The sequence below is a fragment of the Drosophila teissieri genome, chromosome 2R, assembly GCF_016746235.2.
Source record: "Drosophila teissieri strain GT53w chromosome 2R, Prin_Dtei_1.1, whole genome shotgun sequence".
Classification (NCBI taxonomy): Eukaryota; Metazoa; Arthropoda; class Insecta; order Diptera; family Drosophilidae; genus Drosophila; species Drosophila teissieri.
In genome coordinates, this window is record NC_053030.1 from 12,231,643 (window position 1) to 12,255,728 (window position 24,086).

The 24,086-nt window shown below is 48.4% G+C and overlaps 5 protein-coding genes across 5 annotated transcripts; 3 read left to right on the forward strand and 2 right to left on the reverse strand.

The window, feature by feature from the left end:
* Positions 1 to 4: 4 nt before the first annotated feature.
* Positions 5 to 2,054, forward strand: LOC122614443 (N-acetylglucosamine-6-sulfatase). The gene is made up of 5 exons (XM_043789005.1): positions 5 to 29; positions 145 to 242; positions 297 to 990; positions 1,045 to 1,682; positions 1,737 to 2,054. Exons 1-5 carry the CDS (start codon positions 5 to 7, stop codon positions 1,878 to 1,880), a joined length of 1,599 nt encoding a protein of 532 aa, XP_043644940.1. The 3' UTR covers positions 1,881 to 2,054.
* LOC122612899 (immune-induced peptides) lies at positions 1,993 to 3,102 on the reverse strand. The gene is made up of 4 exons (XM_043786771.1): positions 2,990 to 3,102; positions 2,708 to 2,920; positions 2,146 to 2,648; positions 1,993 to 2,089 (listed from the first exon to the last, which is right to left on the reverse strand). Exons 1-4 carry the CDS (start codon positions 3,039 to 3,041, stop codon positions 2,084 to 2,086), a joined length of 774 nt encoding a protein of 257 aa, XP_043642706.1. The 5' UTR covers positions 3,042 to 3,102; the 3' UTR covers positions 1,993 to 2,083.
* A 7,527-nt stretch (positions 3,103 to 10,629) lies between these two features.
* On the forward strand, positions 10,630 to 15,229 carry LOC122614150 (trichohyalin). Its single transcript, XM_043788643.1, has 2 exons — positions 10,630 to 14,378; positions 14,445 to 15,229. The coding sequence occupies exons 1-2, from the start codon at positions 10,690 to 10,692 to the stop codon at positions 15,214 to 15,216; spliced, it is 4,461 nt and encodes a 1,486-aa protein (XP_043644578.1). The 5' UTR covers positions 10,630 to 10,689; the 3' UTR covers positions 15,217 to 15,229.
* Positions 15,230 to 15,322: 93 nt separating this feature from the next.
* On the reverse strand, positions 15,323 to 16,269 carry LOC122614151 (attacin-C). The gene is made up of 2 exons (XM_043788644.1): positions 15,895 to 16,269; positions 15,323 to 15,832 (listed from the first exon to the last, which is right to left on the reverse strand). The coding sequence occupies exons 1-2, from the start codon at positions 16,218 to 16,220 to the stop codon at positions 15,433 to 15,435; spliced, it is 726 nt and encodes a 241-aa protein (XP_043644579.1). The 5' UTR covers positions 16,221 to 16,269; the 3' UTR covers positions 15,323 to 15,432.
* A 456-nt stretch (positions 16,270 to 16,725) lies between these two features.
* Positions 16,726 to 20,313, forward strand: LOC122613254. The gene is made up of 2 exons (XM_043787346.1): positions 16,726 to 19,509; positions 19,572 to 20,313. Exons 1-2 carry the CDS (start codon positions 16,816 to 16,818, stop codon positions 20,190 to 20,192), a joined length of 3,315 nt encoding a protein of 1,104 aa, XP_043643281.1. The 5' UTR covers positions 16,726 to 16,815; the 3' UTR covers positions 20,193 to 20,313.
* Positions 20,314 to 24,086: the final 3,773 nt, after the last annotated feature.

Consider the following 24,086-nt stretch of genomic DNA (forward strand, 5'->3'; position numbering starts at 1 on the left):
GCTTATGCTCTTATTTCAACTAGTGGCAAGTGCAACTAATTAAATATAAAAGCTTTTTATTCAATATAGGATCTAAAAAAGTTAAAAATGATTGGATAAGGACTTGAGCTTTTTTTCTTATTGTTTTCCATTGACTAACACTAGAAGATCACCGACGCCTTTTACAGCACTACGTTTGCAAGCCGGGCTTTGTTATCGCACAAATTTTATGTAAACAAAAGAAAACTTCGATCTGCTCCATGGTGAGTAGTTTCCCGTGATATCCCATATATTTTTTCATCCGGAGATCTCTGCAGATGAGCTCAGCCCCCCTGATCGCGCTAATCCTCGCCTGCCTGGGGAGTGCGACCAGTGAGAAGGTGCCCAACATTCTGCTCATCCTGTCCGACGATCAGGATGTGGAGCTGCGCGGCATGTTTCCCATGGAGCAGACGATCCAGCTGCTGGGATTCGGGGGCGCCCTGTTTCACAACGCCTACACGCCCACGCCCATCTGCTGTCCGGCGAGGACGAGTCTGCTGACGGGCATGTATGCGCACAACCACGGCACCCGGAACAATTCCGTATCTGGCGGATGCTACGGACCGCACTGGCGGCGGGCCCTGGAGCCGCGTGCTTTGCCGCAGATCCTGCAGCAGCACGGATACAACACCTTCTTTGGCGGGAAGTACTTGAATCAGTACTGGGGCGCTGGGGATGTGCCAAAGGGATGGAACCACTTCTATGGCCTCCACGGCAACTCGAGATACTATAACTACACACTGCGCGAAAATACCGGGAACGTGCACTACGAGTCGACCTACCTAACCGATCTGCTACGAGATCGTGCAGCTGACTTCCTAAGAAATGCTACACAATCCCCGGAACCCTTCTTTGCGATGGTGGCTCCACCGGCAGCCCATGAACCCTTCACTCCCGCCCCAAGACATGAGGGCGTGTTCTCCCATATAGAAGCCCTGCGCACGCCCAGCTTCAACCAAGTTAAACAGGGTAAAATTGTTATCAAATGAGATAATCTATACGAGTAATGAAATACCCTTTCAGACAAGCACTGGTTGCTAAGAGCAGCACGCCGTCTGCCCAACGAAACGATCGACACCATAGACAAGTATTTCCAGAAGCGCTGGGAAACGCTGCTGGCTGTGGACGAGCTGGTCGTCACCTTGGTGGGCGTGCTAAATGATACGCAATCGTTGGACAACACCTACATCATTTACACCTCGGATAACGGCTACCATGTGGGACAGTTTGCACAGCCCTTCGATAAAAGACAACCCTACGAAACAGACATTAACATACCGCTGCTAATCCGAGGACCTGGCATAGCACCTGAGAGCCACGTTGACACTGCCGTCAGTCTGGTGGACTTGGCACCCACTATATTGGCCTGGGCCGACATCGACACACCATCCTACATGGATGGGCAATCGTTTCATGAGATTTTGCTCGACAAAAGGCGGAGGGTTCCATTTTTCGAGCGTTCCTTGTTGATCGAGTACTGGGGCGAGGGAACTCTGGCCACGTACAATCCCGAATGCCCTTGGTCAGCAAAGGATCGCTTGGCGCAGTGCACCCCTGCAGCGGATTGCCATTGCCAGGATTCATGGAACAACACCTACGCCTGCTTGAGAAATATTCGCCACCGGGAGGATCGAATTTACTGCGAATTTCGGGATAGCGAGGTAACAACTTTGTATTCAACACTTACCCTTATTTATATTGCATTTACTTTTCAGAACTTTTTGGAAGCATACGACCTGCAATTGGATCCCTTTCAAATGACCAACATTGCCTATGATCTGCTGCCCATTGAACGAGCTTTGTATTCGTTGCGCCTAAAGAATCTCACACAGTGTTCTGGCCACTCGTGTTTTCTATAGATATACTACAATTATATTATAGATATACTATATACTACTCCCAACCTAACCAAATAGTCATCAAAACCAAATGCAAGTACGCTTGGCTCATATAGTTTTTGGGATATTTTAGTATTCAGATATCATGTGATTTATGTTGCTATATACATAGTCTCAAATTTGTCGTATTTTAAAGCCTAAAGTTATATCTCTTTGGAACCATTTCAGTACTGAAAACATAAATGCGTTAGATAAGAGCACTGAGTAATTGAGTGAGCTTGCTTACTTGCTGGGCAGGACGTCCCCTTCCGGACACGATGGTATTACCATTCCTATCGATTACAACAGTACGTCCATCCGGTCGCTTCCAAACGGATACATTATTGTCCCAAACTCCAGCTTGATCGTCGCGGGCCACAAAGTTCTCTCCCTGGACGCGGGCGTCGTTGATTCCACGGCGGAAACGTTGAACGGAAAAGCCACCGTTTCCGAAATCAACCGTGCGATCCGGTCGCTCCAAATGGAACTGCGGACTGCGGCGGCTGCGCTGAACATAGACGCCGCCATTACCAACAGTTACGGTGCGATCTGGACGTGCCACATGGAGCTGCGGACTGCGCCGGCTGCGCTGAATATAGAATCCGCCGTTTCCAACGTCAACAGTGCGACCGGGACGCTCTACGTGTAATTGCGGACTGCGAGGGGAACGGAGTGGGCCTCCCACTGCCCTAGCTCCATTGGGACCTACGTTTTGGGCGGAAAAACTGGGACCACTGACGGTGTGCGAAGCTGAAATGATGCATATAATATTAGGATCTGGGAGAAACTGTATGAAACCTTAAGCGTACCTGGTCCACCAGCGTTCTTTCGGTTTACAAACGTGTTGCCCACCTCATCGGTGTACACATGCTCACCCCGTTGAGGCGCGTTTTCGAACTGGCCACCCACTCCCGGCACGCTGTAGGTTCCTTCATTCTGACCCCTTATGTAGACCTGATTGCCCGGAGTACCGAAGACATGCGGACCATTGCGACCGTCGTAGGTTTGTTGTGGTTCCGCAGCTACAAGGATAACGTATTTGTCATATAACAGCTTTCATAAAATGGTTTAATATATTCCGAGATTCCTACCGACGCAGATAACGCCACAAATGGCCAGTGCAATCAATCCAAACGATTTCATTCCGATCAGTTTCAAAGCGCAGCTTCAACTGAGTGCAATAAAACAGCATCCAGTATTTATAGCCGCCAGCATGTAGCCATCGGATTAGCATCTCGGTGAGCTTGTTTACTGCGATCGTTCAGAATTTCCCAAACGTCACAATCCAATCTGAAATGGGTGTGCGATCGGGAATTTCAGAGAAGATTGCCGCCCTGACCCGCAGGTAGCCATTAAACCACATTGAACACCTATCCCGCTGAATATGCGATCGCTTCTTTGGAAATGCTGCCATAACTAGTTTAGTTCTCGGCCAACATGCATTTCTGCTACTAAATTGTATTATAGTATGACAAGAGTATCAACTCTTTAGCACGTGCTTATATTCTTTCGTCAAGTTGAATGAAACTGTCGGGTTTTCTTGGCCAGCAGATAGTTGCATTTAAAGTAGATTGCATTTGACACGAGAATCTATTCCTGGAAGTCTCTTGCTACTAGTTTTGTGTGGCTTACAACTGCAGTAAATATTGGCTAAGTGAAACTCATTCATTGTCATTACTTTCTGCTGCTTTCGCTCGGAAAAAAACTATTGAGATGTCTAAGGCCAGTCATTTATCAGCTGATTTAAGTTAAACTTAAAGCTATTGTCTAATAAAATCTGCTGATAATTATTTCTTTTTTAAAGCTTAATGCAAGTACATCTATATGAGTTATAATACTCTCTGACTGAGAATGGAAATGTAATGCGTATGCATTTTAATTTTTGAAACTATATTGCTTATTAAATCGAAATCAGTTTTAAATAGATTAGATAGATAATAGAGTATCAAACTCACACCCGACAATCCACCTTAGCCGGCGTTCACTGTATTCCCCCGCTTAGTGGCTGCGCCCACCCATTTGAATACAGACTGCCACATGCATTGTCTTCGGACGGAGCCAAATTCGATTCGTTGGCCTCATGTTTATTTAATCTGATCAATTGGCGCAGCGTGTCACATAAATTTGGACAATTTTAAAAATGCACAAAATACACTAAATTTGCTGGTTGTTTGTCTTGGCCAGACCAGGATGCCCAAGGATACCAAGGATGCCGTGGATGCCCGTGCGGCGACAAATAGACGACACTTGTGACCAAGCCATTGCCGCAAAAGGGGGTTCGGCTTTTGGCCTCGGTTGGCTGCTAGCCACGTCGATGTCGGATGTTGGTGCAACTCAACACCTTGGCAAATGAAAAGAAATTGCCCGGCGTAGAAGGCCTGGGCTCTCCGGCTGTTTCCCGCTGTTTCCGGTTGCACGTGCAGATGTCTCAATAGATCCCCCCTGAATCATCCTGCTCCGTTGGCCAGCAAAATACTTCAGTGCAATTGCATTTAAATCAGTTGGCCGTGGTGCTCGTGCGTTGTTTTCCTTGCGAATCCTTTTGGATCTTCGTATCCTTCGAATCCGTCGAGACCTCCGTGTGCGCGGCACCCACATAAATTATGCACAATTTTTTCCCAGCCAGCAAGGAGCTGGAGCAGATGGTGGTGGGGGGTGGTGGTGTCTCTGTGGCCCGGGCGCCATTTGTTCATTTCGAGACCAATAAAATGAGGCATTTGAAAGTTGTAAATATGCTGCTGCCATTCGACGTTCAGTGTCTGCGGCTCGTAAACTGTCGGCCAGTGTTTTGTCGGTAATTTTCTATTTGCCACAGTTGCAATGCGCTTAATGAATTGCTTGTGTGCGGCTTGTTGCATATGCATAAGTGCGGCAAAAAAAAGGAGAAACTCGTCTATTTCTATATAGCATTTAAATGCGCCTTTGGCGGACCTTTCATTCCCTTCGCTCCATACTGAATTTCCATATTCAGTTGGGGCGAGGCGACTTTGCTGCCAGCGCTTTCTTTGTGTCGCCGTGTAACATAATATTTTACTCAGGGATCGCAGCGAAAAACAGTGGAAAAATTTGTTTGGCCAACGGATGGACAGCTGTAAAATGGGAATAGAAAAAACAAACGGAATGGCTCGTGCCATGTCATGTTTTGTGATGCACGGGTCCAAGGATGCGCCGGGTGTCCTTTTCCTCCTCCATTTCGCCCCTTTGTCATGTCGCTCGAATGGCGCACTCCCAACCAACCAACCATCCAGGCATCCCAGCATCCCAGTATCTGTGAACCCATCTCCTCCTTTGAGCACTCGCCGTGACAAGGCAAACGAATTGAGGCATAAGTAGGAATCGCTGTAATATTTCCAGGCAACAACCCATCCGAGTTGCTGGCCAGTTCGGATCACTTCTCAGTTCTGTTCCGAGTTCTGAGAACTAAGTTCAGTTCTTAGTTCAGTTCTCCTTGTCGTTCAGTTGGCCGTTGGGCCACCGAAAAACTTTAAGCCAAGACAATGCGACATAATCGAAAAACAACAGACGGATGAATTCGCGAGAATTATGCTGAAATTGTTGGTTTGGGGCTGAAATGTTTACTTTTGATTGACTACGCTGTTTGATAAAACCGTCTCTGACCGGGATTACCACAGATCCATTTAGGACGGACATGCTGCACTGCATCAGTGTTGCCTGGATAAATGCTTTCTATATTTACATAGCTTATATGTTATATATATTTTATATTAAGAATTATGATTTATATGCTTACATATATATGTGGATTTCATTTAAAATGATGTGTTCACTTAGAAGTAGTAAACATATGCAATTAGGACTCAAATAGCCAAGATTTGGGTCACCAAAACGATGCCTTTGTACATTGCAAACACTCTCTTATGAAGTTTACCTAAACATACAACCAAATAGCTACAGTAACAGCACTACAAAAATACAAATTTCAATTGTTCATACGCGTTCTAGGGACTCGTAATCCTGCAGTCAGCAAAGTCTAAACCAAATCGATTATAATCCGGATTCCGGATCCCAAAGTCGTTTCAGCTTGCCCAGCCCAGAAGTATGCAACACTTGGCAGTCGCCTGCCAGCGCGCTGGCAATCGAAAACTGTTGCATACTTGGCAGCTGCACAGAAATGCACTACCCCCGGGGCGAGCATATACATATGTACATATATAGTAGCTATATGCGCGTATATAGCCCCACTTTGGGGCGATATATGGACTATTTATCAATTTATTACGCGCAAAAAGTTTGCTGTGCTGCTATTGCTGCTATAAGCCAACTGTCGCTGGCTGCGATATGTGGCATAAACCTGTTGTATCCGCATCCTGACATCGTTCAATGCTCATTGGGAATAAGCGGAGTGTGCGTGCCGCAAAATTAGCCAGCCACTCGTACGACATACGTACGCATATATAGTAGATATGTACGGAAATCTGGGCATCAGGTGGCCGGGGCTTTGTTAACGGATTTATGCAGCCATAATAAAACTTGGGCGCTGCAAATTGATTTATGGATGGTGGAGCGCGCAAACAATTGCAGATACTATTCTTCTATATCTAGATCTAGCTCGTGGTACCTCGGCTGGCTGGGAAACTTTTAATTTTCTAAATGTATTCGCCGACAGAGAACTTGATGCCTTCGATACGCAGCGCACATAAAGAAGCAAAACCAACTGGCGGCAACTGGAAAGGAGTTGCCCCAAATGCGGAGGCGGCCAAAGGAGGCGGGCGAACATCCGTCCCAGAGAGCCGAGGAGCTGCAATTTAATGGCGAGGGCAACGTAAAAACTGGAAAATTATGACCAAAATGAGAATTTAATCGAAATACGTGAGTGGAAAAATGAAAATTTGACTGCAACTTGGGAACGCGTCTGACTGGCCGAAGACCGAAGCCCGAAGCTTTCTCACCTTTCTGCTTCTCGCTGCGAAATGCTGTGCAGTCAACGAAAGAGGATTCGATTTACTATATATATATATACGCATATAAGTAGTTGTTCTTGTTGGGATATATGATTATAGAAATATTTTATAATTGTTGTCTTAACTTCCATTCACTTTCAATTACATGATTACCTGGTTATTTACATTGATATATCATCTAGAATGGTATAATAAAACACTTGCTCTGGTTGCTGTCTAAAATTCACTTCACTTTACTTAGAACGCCCTAATTTGTTACAGTGCACAAGTAGCTAGGCAACAGGCGGCGGAAAGCAGCATAAAATACCCAGTGCAAGCTCATGCAACTTTTATCATGGCCACAAATGCTACTGCTACTACTGCTACCATTGCTGGTGTTGCAGGTGGATCCAGGTAGCATGTAGGAGTTGGTGGGTTTCTGGTTGCGGAAGCACACTGCCTGGCACACTCCGGCATATCCTGGCATCATCATCAACACGGGCTTCATCTGCTTACGCGTTGCCTTGAGGCCCACGGCCACGCCCACCGAACGCCGCCCTCTCGCTCGAGGAAATAGCACAAATTAATGCCACCGCCAGTGACTCTTGCTGTGTTGCCACCGTTGGTTGCCGTTGCGTCTGTCTTGAGCATCGAGTTGCACGTTCCTTTCTTTTTTTTTTGCCCGATTCCCATACGCAGGCAGGCAGGCAGACAGACAATTCTCAAATGAGTCAACAATAGTAAAATGCTTTATTTTATCACCAGACAGCCGCCACCTTCGCCGAGAGATCGGCCAGAGGAGCTACCTTCTAGGAGATTGTTTTCCTGCCCTCAACTTTCGCGCAGCTCGAAGTTGTTGATCTTTAATTACCGCTCCAGTTGGCAGTGTTTATGTGCACTATTACTGCACTACCTGGCTTCATTTCAACTAACCCACTATCGCTAATTTAGAATCTGTATTCAGCCCTTGGCAATGTCTTATTTCCTTACTGAAAAGCATCTGCAAATTTGTACAATACTCCGCTGGAGACTCGATGGTATGCACTCGATGCATTTAGGCGCTAAATATTTAATTCCCGTTGGCAACATCCGCTGCTAATTGCTTATAATTAACTAAATGACAGCCGGGGCGCGGACGTGACGGCAACTTCATCTGGAGCTCATAAAGCAATCACATGCACTTGCACAACTATAAAAACTTCCGTGTCCTGTCCCGAGTCCTTAGTCCTGCGTCCGTCGTCCGTCGTCCTATGTCCTTCGTCCTTGATTCTGGCTTGTCCGTCTCTTCCGGCTGTCATGCTATTGCCATTAGCCTGGCCTTTACTGCTCTGCAACATTTCCTTTTGCGACTTCTTTCCTTGGGCTCGCATTCTCCTTCTTTTCCGTGCCATTCCCGTATTTTTTTCCGACTTTTGGCAATTTTCCATATGCAACACGCAACAGACGTTTTTATGTTTTCTGTGTGCGCCGCCCATAAAAAAGTAAACGAGCGGCATCCGAGGAGGCGACGGTTCATGGTCACGGTCTTCATCTCCGTCTCCGCCTCCGCCTCCGTTTTTGGTTAAACTGGTGAACTGCTGCAGCTGGAGCTGGAGCTGGAGATCCGGAAGGGATGACAATGGTTCCGGGCAAGGCAATGGAAGTCAATTATCGAATTAATTTAGTTGCCCAGTGTCCGGGAAGTGGGCAATGGGCAATGGGCAGTGGGCAATGGGCTATGGTTGCGTTTGCACTTCATGCACATCATAAATGCGAACGGCAATGACTAGAATTGGGGATTATGGCGATTACGGCCGGATAGCTGGAGCGGAATTCAAATTGTTTTTGCCAGCCAGTCAGTCAGTTGGGCGGACAGGGCAGCTGGCATGATTGTGAAATCCAGCAATTAATTAAATTATCCGGCGAAATGAAATTTTTGTCGCCGAAAGCAACAGCTAGCCTGCCCGGTATATGAAATGTATCCGTGTTCAGACCTCGTCCTGCTCTCCTTCCTCGTCCCTCGTCCTTCGTCCTTGTCCGTGTAATTGATGCGTTAATCCGCATATTGACAGCGGTGCCTGCGGTGGCTTTATGGAAATATGTCCCCAGGCTCAGCCGCATCGGTACTTCGCGGCCCCGTTGAAAGGATTTGTCCGGGCGCATATCGCACTCCGCACTCCCCACTCCCCGCGTCCTGTGTCCTGTATCCTGCATCCTGCGTCCTGTCACTGCGACTCTGGCTAAGTAATTTAATTACATGCCGCAAAATTATCGCAATATTGTTTATTGGCCAGCGGCGCCTGACGCATTTTGCGTGAGATTAATCCGACATTCTTTGCCCGTGAACTATCCGCTAATCTGTGGCGGCAGTTCGCCGCAATTTGTCAATATTCAGCAATATGATGCAAAATCACGGAAGGCCACATTGCGTATACGCAATGTTAGCATTGGAAGCTAAGCCGGTGCATCGAAATACTTGTTTACTTGCTAAGTATATAGAAATTAAAGGAGGAACTGTTTATAACTACAAACTGTCTGCAAGTTGTGTCTCTTTAAACTTAACTATGTTTTTCCACAATGAATCTATTCTAAATGAGAAACCCTAAACCCCCAAAATTCGAGCATTAATGAAGTTAGCAAACCATTGTGTAGACAAAGACCTGAATCAAAAGCACTAGTATAACTCCTTCGTATGATGCAATTAAAAAAGGCGGTTTACTTTGTTGGCAGCAACAGCAGGATGACTACAAGAGGATATACGAGCATACAAGCCGATCCCCCGATAATATGGCAAACTAAACAGCAAACAATGCGTTTATTCGCATTGCCTGCTTCATTGGCATTGTTTGGGGGGAGGGGGACTATAAAGTGATGGTAAAACTTTTAATCAAAAGCGAATGCGCTCTGTGCCCGCTAATTACATTAGTTCTGCCTGCTGCTGCTGGTTGCCTTATATATATCTACATATATGTTTGAGTAAATATAGTATGGATACACGTAGATGGTGCAGTTGCTCCCGCTGAATGTTTGAATATTTTCAATTATTTCGAGCGGCGCATTGTGCTGACTTTGGCATTGACAGCGTGCAGGATAACACACACGCACACACCCAGCCACACTCACACTCAGACACAAACACACACAGACGCAGTCGCACACACTAGCAGCGAGAGAAGGAAATAGGAAATGTTATTGTCGCTGTGCATCCCCAGCCTCATCCCCATTCCATTTCCACTTCCATTGGCAAAAGTTTTGGTATAAAACAAAAATCTGATTTACATGGGCGAGAAAACAATACGCCCGTTGGGAAATCGGAGTGGGCGGTATCATTTACCCATGTGCCTGTCTGCACACACACACACACACATGTGTCCCAACAAAGGACATCTCATGTTAAACAGCTGTCGGAAGCCGCCGGCGCAGTCGTCGTACGTGTGCGAAAACTTGACACAATGAAGCAGTTGCCGCTGGGCGGAAAGGGGGCGTGTTGCCGTCGGTGTGGCGGCGTGTGGGCATGGTCGGACTGGTGACATTGCGACTCTTATCGGTCCACGTTGTCAAAGTTGTGCGGCAGACACCTGTTGCCAGCCAAGGCGTGGAAAACTCGAAGCGCCATTGAAGTCCAGTCTGTGGTGGTCAGGAAAATTAACTCCAAATAATGTTTTCTCACATTAATATTTAGATAATTTCAACTCATTTAAGTTCACATATCAGTTGAGTTTCAACAGAATTACTTAGTTAAAAGTCTCGTTGAATCCCATGCATGCTTTAAGGACATATATTACTATTAAATTTACTTTATAACTTTTTTACATTCCTGTCACAAACCAAGTAGGCAAAAGCATTTGGCTTTCAATCCAGACTGCTCCCTATTTGACTTAGTCTTTACAAAGCCATAGCTCCCCGACAGGATGATTTTCCTACAACTCTGGTGGGCGCTGATGGTGTTCAGCAGTCCTGGCCACGCCCAGCAGCTCTCCATCGAGGAGCAGAAGCAGCCGGCGGAGGGCAGCGACAAGTTGCTCAGCTTCAGCCGGGCAGTGGAGCTGGCTCGTCCCGAGTTGCAGGAGCTGAAGGCTTCCTACGGCGGTGGCCAGGAGCAGGATGCTAGCAAGCAGCTGGATCGGCGCAACTCAATCGACAATATGCTGGCCAGCTTTGCCCAGACGGATGCGGACAAGTCGAAGGCGGCATCTGCGGAGGAGGAGCGGGTGATGCAGGAGGCGGCGGACGCTTGGTTCCGCGACATCCAGGCCAGCATGTCCAAGATCAATCCCTACCAGAAGCGCTCCGGTGGCAAACAGGAACGATCCATAGGCAAGCATATGATCGACCAGCATGCCAAGGCCCTGGAGCGCACCGAGATGGGAAAGGTCAAGCTGAAGTACAAGCAACTGGGCGATGACACCATTGTGCGCAAGTACCAGGTGACCAAGAACCCGCTGCTCTCGCAGGACACTGGGATGACCCAGTTGGACATCAAGCTGAAGCAGGTGCAGCAAATGCTGACCGACCAGGAGAGCTTGGAGGCCAAGAAGCTGGAGAAGGCGAAGGAGGGGCGCAAGAAGGTGGACGAATCGAGTTGGGTGGACAAGCTGCCCGAGTTCGGTGACAACCCCATTCCGGATGGCATCTACGAGAGCACTCTCAATCGCCTGGCCTTTCCCCATGCCATGTCCCACAAGCTGGCCCACGAGGCCAACTACAAGCTCTCCAAGATCGAGCAGGAGGCCTCCGAGAAGGCCTCCAGCAAGCACTCCCGACCCGGCAGCCTCAGTGAAGGTCCTCTCAAGCAGCAGAAGCGGAGCTCCTGTAGTGGCTTCAATCCCATGAATGAGATCAAGCTGAAGACCAGCAGTCGCCTGATGCTCAAAGGTCTGGGTCCATCGCTGCCCAGTAACGCCCTGCTGGACATCCATCGCAACCACCTGGTGGACAACATGATCCGGCGGAGGGAGCTGGAGGAACAGCAGCAGCAGCAGCACCACCAGCAGCAGCAACTGGAGTCCAGTGAGGATAGCGACGAAGTGGATCAGCGAATGGGAATCAATAACTTGATGGCACACAATGAGCACTTGGAGTACCTACAGCCCATCAGTAGCGGCATGGATGCGAATCGCATGATGGAGCTGCCCCAGAGCTACGACTACCGAGTGCCCCAGTACGATCGCTTCCATCCTCTGAACCAAAGACAGATGTCGAATGTGCGGGATTACGAGAGGAGTAACCGCATGCCCCTCGACTTGGATCGCTTCAAGAGGGAACCTCATTTGGCGTCGTCTTCTCTGGAGCCATCGATTGAATCCATTCTAGACCCCATATCTGTGGAGGAACCGCTGCTTAAGGCTGAGGATCAAAACATATCCGACCATGAGTTGGCCATGAAAATGGGAGTACTGGACATTAATGAAGGCAAGGCCTTACATTCAACAGATGACGGCGAATCCAAAGAAAAGGACACCCATGAAGAGGTTAAATTGGATGAGGAATCCCTAGTTAAGCCCGGAAGTAAGCTGGACTCTGAGATAACGTCCATCGAGGGGAAGTTTGAGGATAGATCGGAGGTCGAAGTGGAAAACAAACTATTGGGTCCGGTGAAGCGTGAAGCCACGAAAGAGCTAACTAACCAAGTAGGCCCCAAACTTAAATATGATGAATCTGCTCTGGATGCTAATTCAAATGCAAAAGCAGATGTACCACTTACTTTGGCCAGAAAGAGCGAACTCAATGTAAGTGCCCATGCAGATTTGTCATCCGACTCTGGAAAGCAAGACAGTTTAAAGAAACGTAAAAGTCCTGAAACGGCTGATTGTCCCGATAGTCATGACAGTAATCCTGATTGTGACACGGAGTGCAAGTCGCAAACGGATGCCGAGAAGGATGACAGCATTGTCAAAGTCAACATCAAGCTAAAGCTCCAGGAGCCTCCGGAGCTCCAGGCAGACGAGAAATCCGAATGCGAGGACATCTGTAAGGTGGAGGCCAAAGGTGCTGCTGCATCTGCTCCGAAAGTGAATCCCGATGCGGTGGTGAAACTGCTGGCCAATGAATTGTCCCTGGACAAGGACCGTGGCAAGCGGCAAACAAGGCGTCGAAGGTTTCCTCGACAGAACAGGCGATCCAAGAGATCCTTGGAGGACAACGAGCCGGCGCAACAGCAGCAGGAACCAGAAGACAAACAACATGTAGTGACCAAACGTTTGGCTCCGCTGCTCGATGATTTCGAGGACCACAATGGCAATCATGCGGGTTTCGGCAACCTGGGTAATGGTATGCTCACACCGGATGCAGAGGACTCGGGAGAGAGGTCATATCCCAGCCATGAATTGCTGGCTCACTTCGATGAACTGGAAACTGCTCATGATGGCGATTCCCTGGGGGCGATCTTCGATCCCACCAAGGAGGTGGTACCCATGCTGAATAAGCGACCCAATGACGGTTTTCAGGGGCAGCAGCCTATGCAGATGCAATTTCCACAGCAGCAGCAGATGCAGCAACCGCAACAAGTGCAGCAACAAGTACCACAGCCGCAACAACACGATCTAAATCGTCAGCGTCATCAATCCAGTAATTTCCAGGCCAGTTTCAATCTAACCCATTTGTTCAATGAGTTGCAAAAGTTGCAGAATATGAAGACGCCACAGCAGCAGCAGCCGCAACAACAGCAGCAGCCAGTGCAACAACAACAGCAGCAGCCAGTGCAACAGCAGTTTATGCCACAACAGCAACCACTGCCACAACAATTTCAGTTGCCACAACAGCAAATGCCCGTGCAACGAAATATGCAGCAATTGCCCAACAAGCCCATTTCGCCACCAATCAAGTCCTTCGGAGTCCATCGCTACTTTGGACCCTTCTTCAACAAGCAACTGAAGCACGAACCCTACATGGCGGCCATGGAAACTTCGACCACTATGGATCCCAGATGCGTGTCCATTACGGCAACCAGTCCCACTCCGGCTGGCAATGTCACTATGCCGTTCACTTTGCCTGCGAATTGCACCACTGCCACGGTTCCCACCACTCCAGTGCCATCCACTCCAGCTACTCCAGCCACTCCAGCCACTCCAGGCACTCCGAGCGCCAATCAATCGAGTCACACGGAGATTGGGTGCAATGCTGCGGATGCCATGAAGTTCAACGTTTCCATAAATGCCAATGTGTTCGGTGATCCCAAGACCAAACAGTTCTGTGGCAATGGCTCTATAAGCCTGCTTCCCGCTTACAATGCGTTGCATTCCGAATTAAACCGGGGCTATCAGAATGATCAACTTCATGGAAATGCTGCGGAATTGGAGGACGATCTTGATGATCTGAAGGTCAAGGACGAAAGACGTGTGCGCGATGTGGGTGAAGAGGCCGGAGATGAGTGGCAGCCAAAAGCTGCAAAGGAGAAGCCCAGGAAGCAAGAGGGTCAGATCAAAAGGCCCAGTATTAAGTGGAACAAAAAGCACAGGAATCGTCATCAAGGGGCGAAGGCAAAGATAAAAGGCGTTTCCTCAGCAGATCACAATGAAGCCTCCAAAGAGGCAACCAAAGGAGCTGCAAAAGAAACACCAACTGGGGCTGCAAATGAGGGACACAAAGCGTCAGGAAAGTGGTAAGTAATGAAATGGTTAAAAAATTAGTCTTCATCTTTTTTATTCGTACCTTTTTTTCTCTTTAGCTACCGACCCCGGATAGAGATACCGGAGTCGCAGTCTGAGAGTTACGACAAGCTAATCACGGGCAAAATCTCCGAGGACATAGTTTCCGCCGTCTTCGAGGCAGTTGGAAACGATCCGGGCATGGATCGCCTACTGGCGGTTCTGGAGAGGAATCGCAAGTGTGCGAATAAGCAGGCCAAGAACTTCTACCAAATCCGCAACGACAAGACCGAGAGCTATCTGCATCACACGGAGACCATGGTGCGGGAAACCATGGAGGCCATTAGCAACATTATCGATCAGCAGGTGCGGCGGCGAGCCTGCATTCCCTTGCGTCCGGATCTCCAGGACTTCTATGACCTGATCCTCAAGACGTCCAACGAGGAGCGAAAGTGTCGCGAGAAGCGACAGAGCTCCCTTCAGATCCTGGCCGAGGATTTCAGCCAGGATGTGCGATTGCTCGATCCGAGCAAGATCAGCCAAAAGTCCAGGATCGTCAAGAAGTTGCTGCGGCAGTACGAGGACCTGCCGATGGAGGATCAACAGGCGGCGGTTGGAGTGCGTGATGAGCTGCTCCTGGATCTGGTTTACCTCCGCAAGATGGCAGAGTCCGCGGAGCGCTGTCAACGCAACGCCCGACTGCAGGAGGTGCTCAAGCAGACCAGCCTGGACGAGGTCCTGGAGAGGAGCAAGTCCACCGAGTACTCTCCGCGCTTCATAAAGCTCCTGAAGACGGCGGAGCTCTACAAGGAGGCGGGCGAGCAGCAGGCCAAGGCGTTTGTGGGTCTTTAGTCTACTTGCTGTACTTTGTACTTTTCACTTTCATATTGGTTGCAATCATTCGTTGTTGTTTCTTTCAATTAAAATTCGCTTTGCTAGTTCATTAGTTCAAACATATCTTAACAAATTTTGGATAAAAATCAAACTACATTTTACAAGAATAACAATAGATAAATATTGGTTATAAGAATTTTAAATATTTTCTGATTAGGTTTAAACTATATGTGTTTAGCCAAAGTAGTGGGAGATACCCAGATTGGCGCCCAGATCGGTCTGGCCCTTGAAGGGTCCACTGGTCCACTTGGAGGCCGTGCTGCCCAGATCGAGCCTGGTGTTGCGATCCTGCGACTGCCAGAGATTGGCCCGTCCACCCAGCTCCAGTTGCTTGCCCAGTCCGGGGATGTTGGCGTGCGTCAACGTGGCTCCATGCCCGTTGATGTGCGAGTAGTCCAGGCCAGCTCCATTCCTGTCGAACTTGAAGCCATTGGCCAGCTGGTTCTGCGAGGCGAATGCCTTGGCATCCAGATTGTGCACTCCGTTGTTGAACAAGTTGGCGGTGGCCGTCTGCTGGAAGCTGTCCCGCACGCCAGGCGTATGGGTCTTGGTCAGTTCCAGGCCGTGTCCATGGCTGCTCATGAAAAAGAAGTTTAGTATCGATGGTCTTGAGACCGTAATCCCGTCGAGACTCACTTGTTGTAGCCCAGGGTGGCGCCGCTGGTTACGGGCGTGGATATCGGCTTCGTCTGGGTGTTGCCCGCTGCGAACACTTGTCCAATCACGTGGTGATCGGGGGTTCCTATGGCCTTGCTTAGATCCAATCGGGCATCGGCGCCACCACTGGGATTGGAAGTGAGTGAGCCACCCAGCACCTGGCGGCGCGCTCTGTAGATTCTGGGCGGCGGCGGAGGTGGAGGGTAGTAGATCAGTGGCTGGGTATACACACGCTGGGGCAGGGCCACCGATAGGCAGCTAAGGACGCCAATGATGACTACGATTAGAAGACAAATTTTGCTCATTTTGCTGTATTAATCTGCTTATTTACGATCTTCTTGACTTGGCGGCGGACTATTGACTGTCGATGCTGGATTGTGGTTACCTTGCTTTTTATAGCAATCGATCTCTGAAGGGGGCTTCCCGTCGGAGCAATCAGTGAACTACCGCTTTCTAGATGGATGCTTGGCGATGCCTTATCTGTGAGCTGAGCTGCGTTTCGCACTGGGATCCCCGAGCGACCAGGTGGTTCACATCGCCTGATAAGAGCTGGTGCATCCCCACGATTTCAGTTGGCGGTGATGTTCAAGCATTTTAGGTAAAGCTAATAAAAAACCTTTTAAAATTAAAATATTAATACAACAGATATATACAACTTATTGGCTTTCTTAGCATTTAATACACATCTTTTAATACTTAAACTTTCCTCCACACCTGTTTCCTTTACTTTATTTGCCGATGAACAAGTTCTTGTTCTAATAGAGTTAGCTTTTATACTACTTTACCTTCCAGACAGTTACAACTGTTTGAAAATCCAGTCATTGGGTGTTCATTTTATACACAGAAATCCCTGGTATAGCATTGGAATTGGAATAAAGCAGCAAATTCGATCGGCACGCGATGTATGTGCCCCTGCTCCACCGGAGCACCCAGATGGTGCTGCTGAAGAGGCAGATCCGGCGGAAGGCCAAGGAGTTGCGCCTGCGAAAGCGTCACGCCCACCGCCGCCTGCAGCTGATGCGGCGGATCCGTGACCACCTGCTCCACAGGATGCGGAACTCCATTGACCACCGGCAGCGGGATGCGGAGCAGCAGAGGAGGGAGCAGGCACGGAGGGCTGTGGGCGGTATGCTTTCCATGTACAAGCACTGGCTGCGCAACTGGTCCACAGCTTTGAGGCTACAAAGTCGGCTGATTCGACAGCAGGAGCAGGTGAAGGTGGGACTGCGACGCAGACTTCGCCATCTGAGGAAGCAGCTGAAGAAGGTGCGGCATCCGCAGAATCTGGTGGACAAGTGCTTCGATCGACTGTTCAAGGCGGTCAGGAAGTGGCAAAAGCAAGCGGACTACTACGAGCTCATCAAGGATCAGGACAAAGTCTGGGAGGCGGAGGCCGAGGAGGTGCGGAACTACTTGTCGGATGTTCGGGGACGTCGACCCCGAAAGCTAAACCGTCGTAGGGTTAGAAAGAATAGCGAAATCGAGGACTTTGCTCATTTTTGGAACACTGAAGTGGTGCAGAAGAACGCTATGATCAAGAAACAAATGGCCATGGTAGGCAGAAAACCAGACTTGGATGTGGATACAACACTGGAAAAAACTAGGCGACCAAAGAAGAAGAGGAAGATTAAGGCCAAGAAAATATATTTAAGTGTAGACAATCTCGAGGTTCGAAAGAAGGTTAGGAAAATCAGGAAGGCTATTCGGAAGCCAAGGAAGGCAGATCCACTAAGACCATCTTTCGACGAACTGAAAATGTTGGTAAAAGAACTAATAGGATTCGACTGGAAAAAGAAAATTGTAAAAACCCCGAAAATGAACAGAAAAGCCATCAAAAAGGAACGGAAGATTGCTTTTGGCAAAATGCCTAAGTTTTCCGATTTGCCAACCTTAAGACCACAAATACGAATAAAAACACTTTGGAAGAAAGGCCGCAAAATAGTTCCCAGAAATGTGAAAATGCCTCTGGAGCAGCTCACCTTTCCCGATCCGAAAATCCGTAAACCAAAATCTCGAAAGCATAGAAGACGTAAAATGCGCTATGTGGATAGGATCATTAAAGACGAGTTGAATGCACTCTTGGCGGCAAAGGCAAAGGCAAAGGAAAAGGGCACTCATCCTGGAAAACCTAGCTTATCTCGAACTTTACTTAGGGAAATGGAAAGCAGGGATTCGGAAAGGCAAGAAAATCTAGTCTCACTAATGTACGAAGATATCCCCCCATTTATGAGGCAAGAGATTGAGAGGAAAAATAGGAACAAACTACGTGCCAAGGCATTGCCAGGCAGTTCGAGTAGCTCGGAAGCGTCCAAAGAGGTCTTCATCGTATCCGAAAAAGTGGGCACTAAAACGAGCACTCCAAAAGGAACTAAGCTTCATAGATCAAGCAGCGGTTTAGAAATCAGGAATCGGCAGGAATTGCCACCTGCCGGGTACAGCGGTTTTCAATTGGTTTTCAAAAAGGACAGCGTTGTGTCCCTCAGCGACTCACTGAATAGGTTCGCTATGGCCAATCGGAGCCGAAAATCTACCCGTAAGTCTATTCGCGGGCCACTCCTGATACCCAAAAAGAAACGTGTTGCTCCTCCAAAGGGACAGGACGAGAGTCACTATCAGTCCCTAAAGAAGGACATCATGTACATCCATACTAGCGACGAGGATCAAGGGACACTGAGGATGTCCAATAGGCACTCCAATCGCTTAACACTCAGCGACACAGCACTGCGGGTTCGCACTTCTGATCTCCGAACTCCCAAGTCGCCCTCCAAAGGCAAGTTCAATTATGATGTCCTGCAAAATGATTTCGACAAGATCCTTGAGCCTATGCGAGCTAGCAAGGACAGCGTAGAAAAAGCACCGGAGGAGCTTCAACTCGCCAAGGAGCCCGATATTGAAAGGTATCATTTGCAAGATCTGCGCTCGGATGCAAAATACGCAGCCTTGCAGCTCTTCCTTAAGGACGTTATAGAGAAGAACCATATTATTGAGTATATCCCCGATGTCAATGGACTCATGCAGGAAGTAGCCAACCGCCAGGACATGTGGTCCCATCTCCAGAGTCTCTTCGACGAACTCACAGCATCGGGAATCGCGCTGGACGTAGTGAAGCAATTGCTCACCTTCAAGTACATGGAGTACCTCAACGATATGGTGACCCGGAAGAGCTATGCGCGTTTGGAGCCGCCTCGGGACAATTCGCCTCACGTTGTGGAAGCCGAGTTTCTGAAAGAGAAACAGCGGAGCGAGGTGGAAAGGTTGATGGAGCGGAACTGGTGGACTAGGAAGAGGGCCAGCACACCCTTTGGCATGCGGGGACTCAGGGGGAGCAGAAGTGAGACACCTAACAGTCGACGGCAGTCGCAGAACGCGAGGATGGACAGTGTCCTGTACAAGAAGATCATCGAGCAGGAGCTCAAGGCGGAGCGATTGGAGCGCAAGAGGAGAACTACTATCAGCTCCACGGGATCGACTTTTAGCTTGAACACCAGCTGGGACTTGGCGCCCAGCGACGAGCAGGATGTGCGGGACATCGAGTGGCGCTACTCCCTGCACAACATCAAGAGCATGATGAACCAGCACCATCAGTTGTTCCAGGTGGGTATCCACAACTCAAGTACCACAAATTATGAGTGAAATTACATCTTCTTTTCTTTTAGGCTTTGGGGCGCAAGACGCGAACGGAGCAGATGATCTACAAGACGATGGAGGGAAAGTTGGACGAGATGTATTCCACCACACAGTTTCGCCGTCCTAAGCCGGAAGGCACCACCTTTACGGTGAGGAAGAAGCGTAGACATCTTAGGCCCATCGAGCAGCTCTACTACGCACCGCGGAAAACTTGTCGCCTGCAGAAGATCTCCGAGTCCTCAGACTGCCTGGCATGCGAATGCCAAGCGGAGGAAGTCGGTGATGCGATGATTCTGGACAAGTGTCCGCGGTGTGGAGTAAAGGTGCCCGTGCCCGCACCCACTACGTTCTCCACGACGTCCTCGTCCAGCGTCGAGATCCTGTCCAGCGGCTCCATAGCGGCCTGTGCCAAAAACAGCCTGCTAATCAACACCCTCGAGGACCTGTGCACCCGCTGTGGCTATGTCCACGAAAAGGGACATCCCTGCTCGCAGTTACCCTTGAAAATGCGGAAAACCAAGCTGCTAAAGCGGATTAAGAAATCCCAACCTACGGCCACCGAGTGTCCGACGTACTGCTGCCCACGCGGGATCCTTCGGAAGCCCAGAAGTTTTGATCCTTGGCAGGCGGACAAGGAGTGCAAGGGCTGAGTACTTCGGAGCCACCAAAGTGGCAACAAAACTCCGGATATGCACGGATATGAGCACCAAATCAGCCGGCTGAGGCGAATGAAACATTTGGTTTAAGTGCTAAATAAATTCAAGTAATGAGTTTGCCTCTGTCTGTGGGTGTGCCTGTGTTGTTAAATGCTTTGCCAAGTTTCATAAAATATGCAAGGACTTTGCACACACACACACACATGCCAACAAACACGGCCAAGCTCATGTGATGCACTCACGTAGAGGGAGAATGTCTGCGGGCTTTTAATACACTTGCAGGCTGCTGTTTCTCCTGGTCCTGGTAGTGGTTCCTTATCCTCTTGCTGCTGCCCCCACTGCTCCTCGCTCGTGCAACAAAAATTTCATCTTGCCTCCTTTTTTTCGGCCAAGTTTTTAAGTCGAGCCATTGCTGTAATGGAATTTTATTGCATACTCGCACTCGCATTCTGTTTGCGCAAGCGAAACATGTTTCAGACATTTTCATAAATGAAAACGCTTAAGTACAGAGCCGCCGATTGGCCGAAGATCAGACCCTCTCTCAAGAAACAGATCCTATATTTCAAATAAAACGAATTAAAAATGCAGCTGTAGTACTTACTTGCAATAGTATCTTGTTACATTGCTTATATGCCTTTGGAAAACCTTTTATTACAAAACTTGCCTAAGACGCCTTAACCTAGAATGCACATTTTCCTCGATTTACTTTATATGTATGTATTATACTTGTGACTGAATAACTTAACAAGTAACTTAACCCGTGTGCAGCCATCGCTTTAAGCCATAATTAAAGCACTTGGTGACCGGCAATCGACCGACTGTCGAACGCAAGGCAATAACATTTCTGCGAAATTGATGCCCGGCGATCAATCATTTCCCAGCCTACGGATACCAGCCACTTGGCAGCCGCCTGCTCCAGCTCCTTCTGCTCCTAGTCCAGCTCTCCGTCTCAGTTTCGACTTCCAGTCCACATCCACATCCTCATCCGCATTCCCATCCTCCTCCGTAGTTCGCTGGAGTGGGAAGTTGGCGTAAGCTGAGACGTTTTCATTTGCATTTTTCGTACAAATCGCCGCGAGGGCTGGGGCCCAAACAAACTGCCAAAGCCGAATTCCTTGCGAGTGTCCGTCAGCACTGAGATGAGTGGCCATGGTCCTGGCCAGGACCTCCATCCGCCTCCGATTGGCGATGACTGCTGTAACATTATCTTGTTTGCTCATGACACGCGACGCGGCCCCAGAAAGTCCCTTCATGTCGAATCGTTTCCGGCCGTTGGCTGTCCGCTATTGTCGACTTGGGCACACAGGAGAAAAATGTTGATATAATTATTGGGATATTCAGAAATATTTTGAATAAATTGTATATGTTCAAACAAAGGCTAAAAACATTTTAAAAAAGGTACCAGATAACATACTAAGACTTACCATTACTAAATATGTATTTATTGGAAACTTTCTGGGTATGCTCTTCTAATGGCCTGTATAGTTTTGTAAGACTTACACGAATTTCTGGGATTGACCCCTTGTTTCTTTAAGTGCCTCTCAGCCGCGAGTTGCGTCGCAGGACTTGTGATTTGCGACATCCTTTTGTCATTTTTCTGCGGGTCCTGCCGCTGTCCTTTGTGACTGTGACTTGATTCCATTCCGATGGCTTGTCAAAACAGGCGAGCAGGCTAGCAGGCGAAATGAAGCGTGCAATTGTCCGCAATTCGCAACTTAAACGGCCATTGTGCGAACGCTTCCGCGTGGCTGTGATTGCGTTTTATTAGCTGTCAAATTTTAATTAATTCGCAACATCTTGGCCGTTATGCCACATTATGCATTCATTTTGCCCACAAATGCCCGCAGAAGAAAAGGCCAAATCCGTAGCGCAAACGGCTGGGACAATGCCAAAGTGGGCACACAGTAATTATTGGACTCAGGTGTGGGCAGGACATGGAATATAAGGAATATAAGTAGCCATAAAGGAGCAGCAAATTGGACTGCTTAAGGGAGAAAGATTGGAGCGGCTGGCAAACAGTGCTGGAAAAAAGCGCCCACAAAGAGGAAAGCCATAAGATAAATGGGCTAACTTAAATTAGACTGGCTGCCAGCCGAGAATTGCTAAATGGGGATGTTCTGCCTCGAGTCGCTGCTTTTCAAATGCAAACGCAACCGCAAACCAGGTGGTCCAGGTGAGGTCCTTTCTGGAGCAGGGAGTGTCATTCTGGACATAATTTGGAACATATATTATATTACGGGATAAACGGGTAAGTTCGTTCAAAAAGAATAACGTGCCTATTTAAAATCATAAAAATGTGAGGTGATATCTTAATACAAGGTACAGCTGAAAATAGAACTAAAGATCTGCCACTCGATCTGTAACCATTGTTAAAATAGGAATATAAAAGCATTGGATTAACAAACAAATTCTAATTAACTTACTAGAATGCAAAGCCTTAAAGTCGAGGAGTGGTTGGAATTACAGAACTATTCGCCACTTGTGAAACTCCCTCTTCAAAGCAGAATGCTAAGTCTAAGCTGTGTATAAGAAATACTTACGATAACTGCAATTTGCACTTAACCCTTGCCCTCAGCCTCAAGTTCCTTGGCTGTGGATCCCTGTGTCCCCGTGCCCGTATTGGTGACTACATACTTGTTCACTTGGACAATTAAAGGAGCAGCCCACACACTCAGCCCACTCAGCCCACTGAAGCCCACCTAACTGACTCCAGCTAACCACTCCAGCCACTTGAAAAGTTGGCCGCAAAGTGCGAATGCATAATTAATTCCAATTATGAGTTTACCCAACAACATTGGCAACATTGGCACTCGCCTTCCTTCTCGAGACGAGTCGAGACGAGACAAGATGCGTTGCGGGCATGGGCATGGTAGGATTTGGGGGACAAGGACTTATCAGCGCATCGACAGGATGGCACCCCAGGACCCAGCACCCAGCACCCAGCTCCCAACCAGGACACCCATGAACTTTGATGCCGGCGAGTGTCAACCCGTGTGGTGGTGCTGTTGCTGCGGGCTCCTTGTGTTCCTGCTGCGGCTGTTACTGCGGCTGCTGCTGTTGCTGCTGCTGCTGCCACTGCTTGTTGCATAGTTCGAGTGGGGCAAGTGCTTGGCATGTTTAAACACATGCTCAAGTGGCATTTAGACAGTTATCCGCCGCTCGGGCTGTTATCTGGCAGACAATTGATGTGGCTGCGATAGGCACCAACTCAATTACAAAATGCTAAAAATTGCAATATCAATAACATTTTATGTCCTTGGGGGATGCGATGCGGATGGGTATGGGTTGGCTTGTCCTGGCGGGAGTCCTGCAGGTTTAAGGGTAACCACAAGTGCTGCGTCTAAGTGTGGCTGCCAGCCTTCAAAGCCGCCTTCACTATCAACGGAAATGCATTCTGGTTTTCCTTGTTTGGAGAGCATTGTGTCGCGTCTGCCGAGCTCAAGTGTTTTAATGGATTTTCCCAAGCAACATGCACGCTGCAAACCTTCCCTTTCGGCCGCAGAGTTGAGTTTCCCCCATTCCCTCTGATTTCGCGAATATTTCTTTTTTCTGCCCGCTTCATGCGAGAAATGTCAAGTTTTCGGGCTCATGTTGTTACCAGTGACATCTCTGCACATGCATCAATCATTCGAGCCCCGCAACAGCATTATACCAATCACAGGGAAGTTCAGTTCATAAAAGATAATAACCCGGCTTAGCCGCATGCCACTCAGGAACTTAATGCCGGGTCGCAGCTGTACGCCACGCCTGTGGCAGGGCGTCCAAGGAAAGCCTATAAATTTGCAGATTATTTGCATATTGCGTCTGCTCCAGGGGCACGTTTTCGGTTCTTTCTCCCCCATTTCATATAATTTCCAGAACAAAGCGCGGCAAATTCAATTTCCTTCA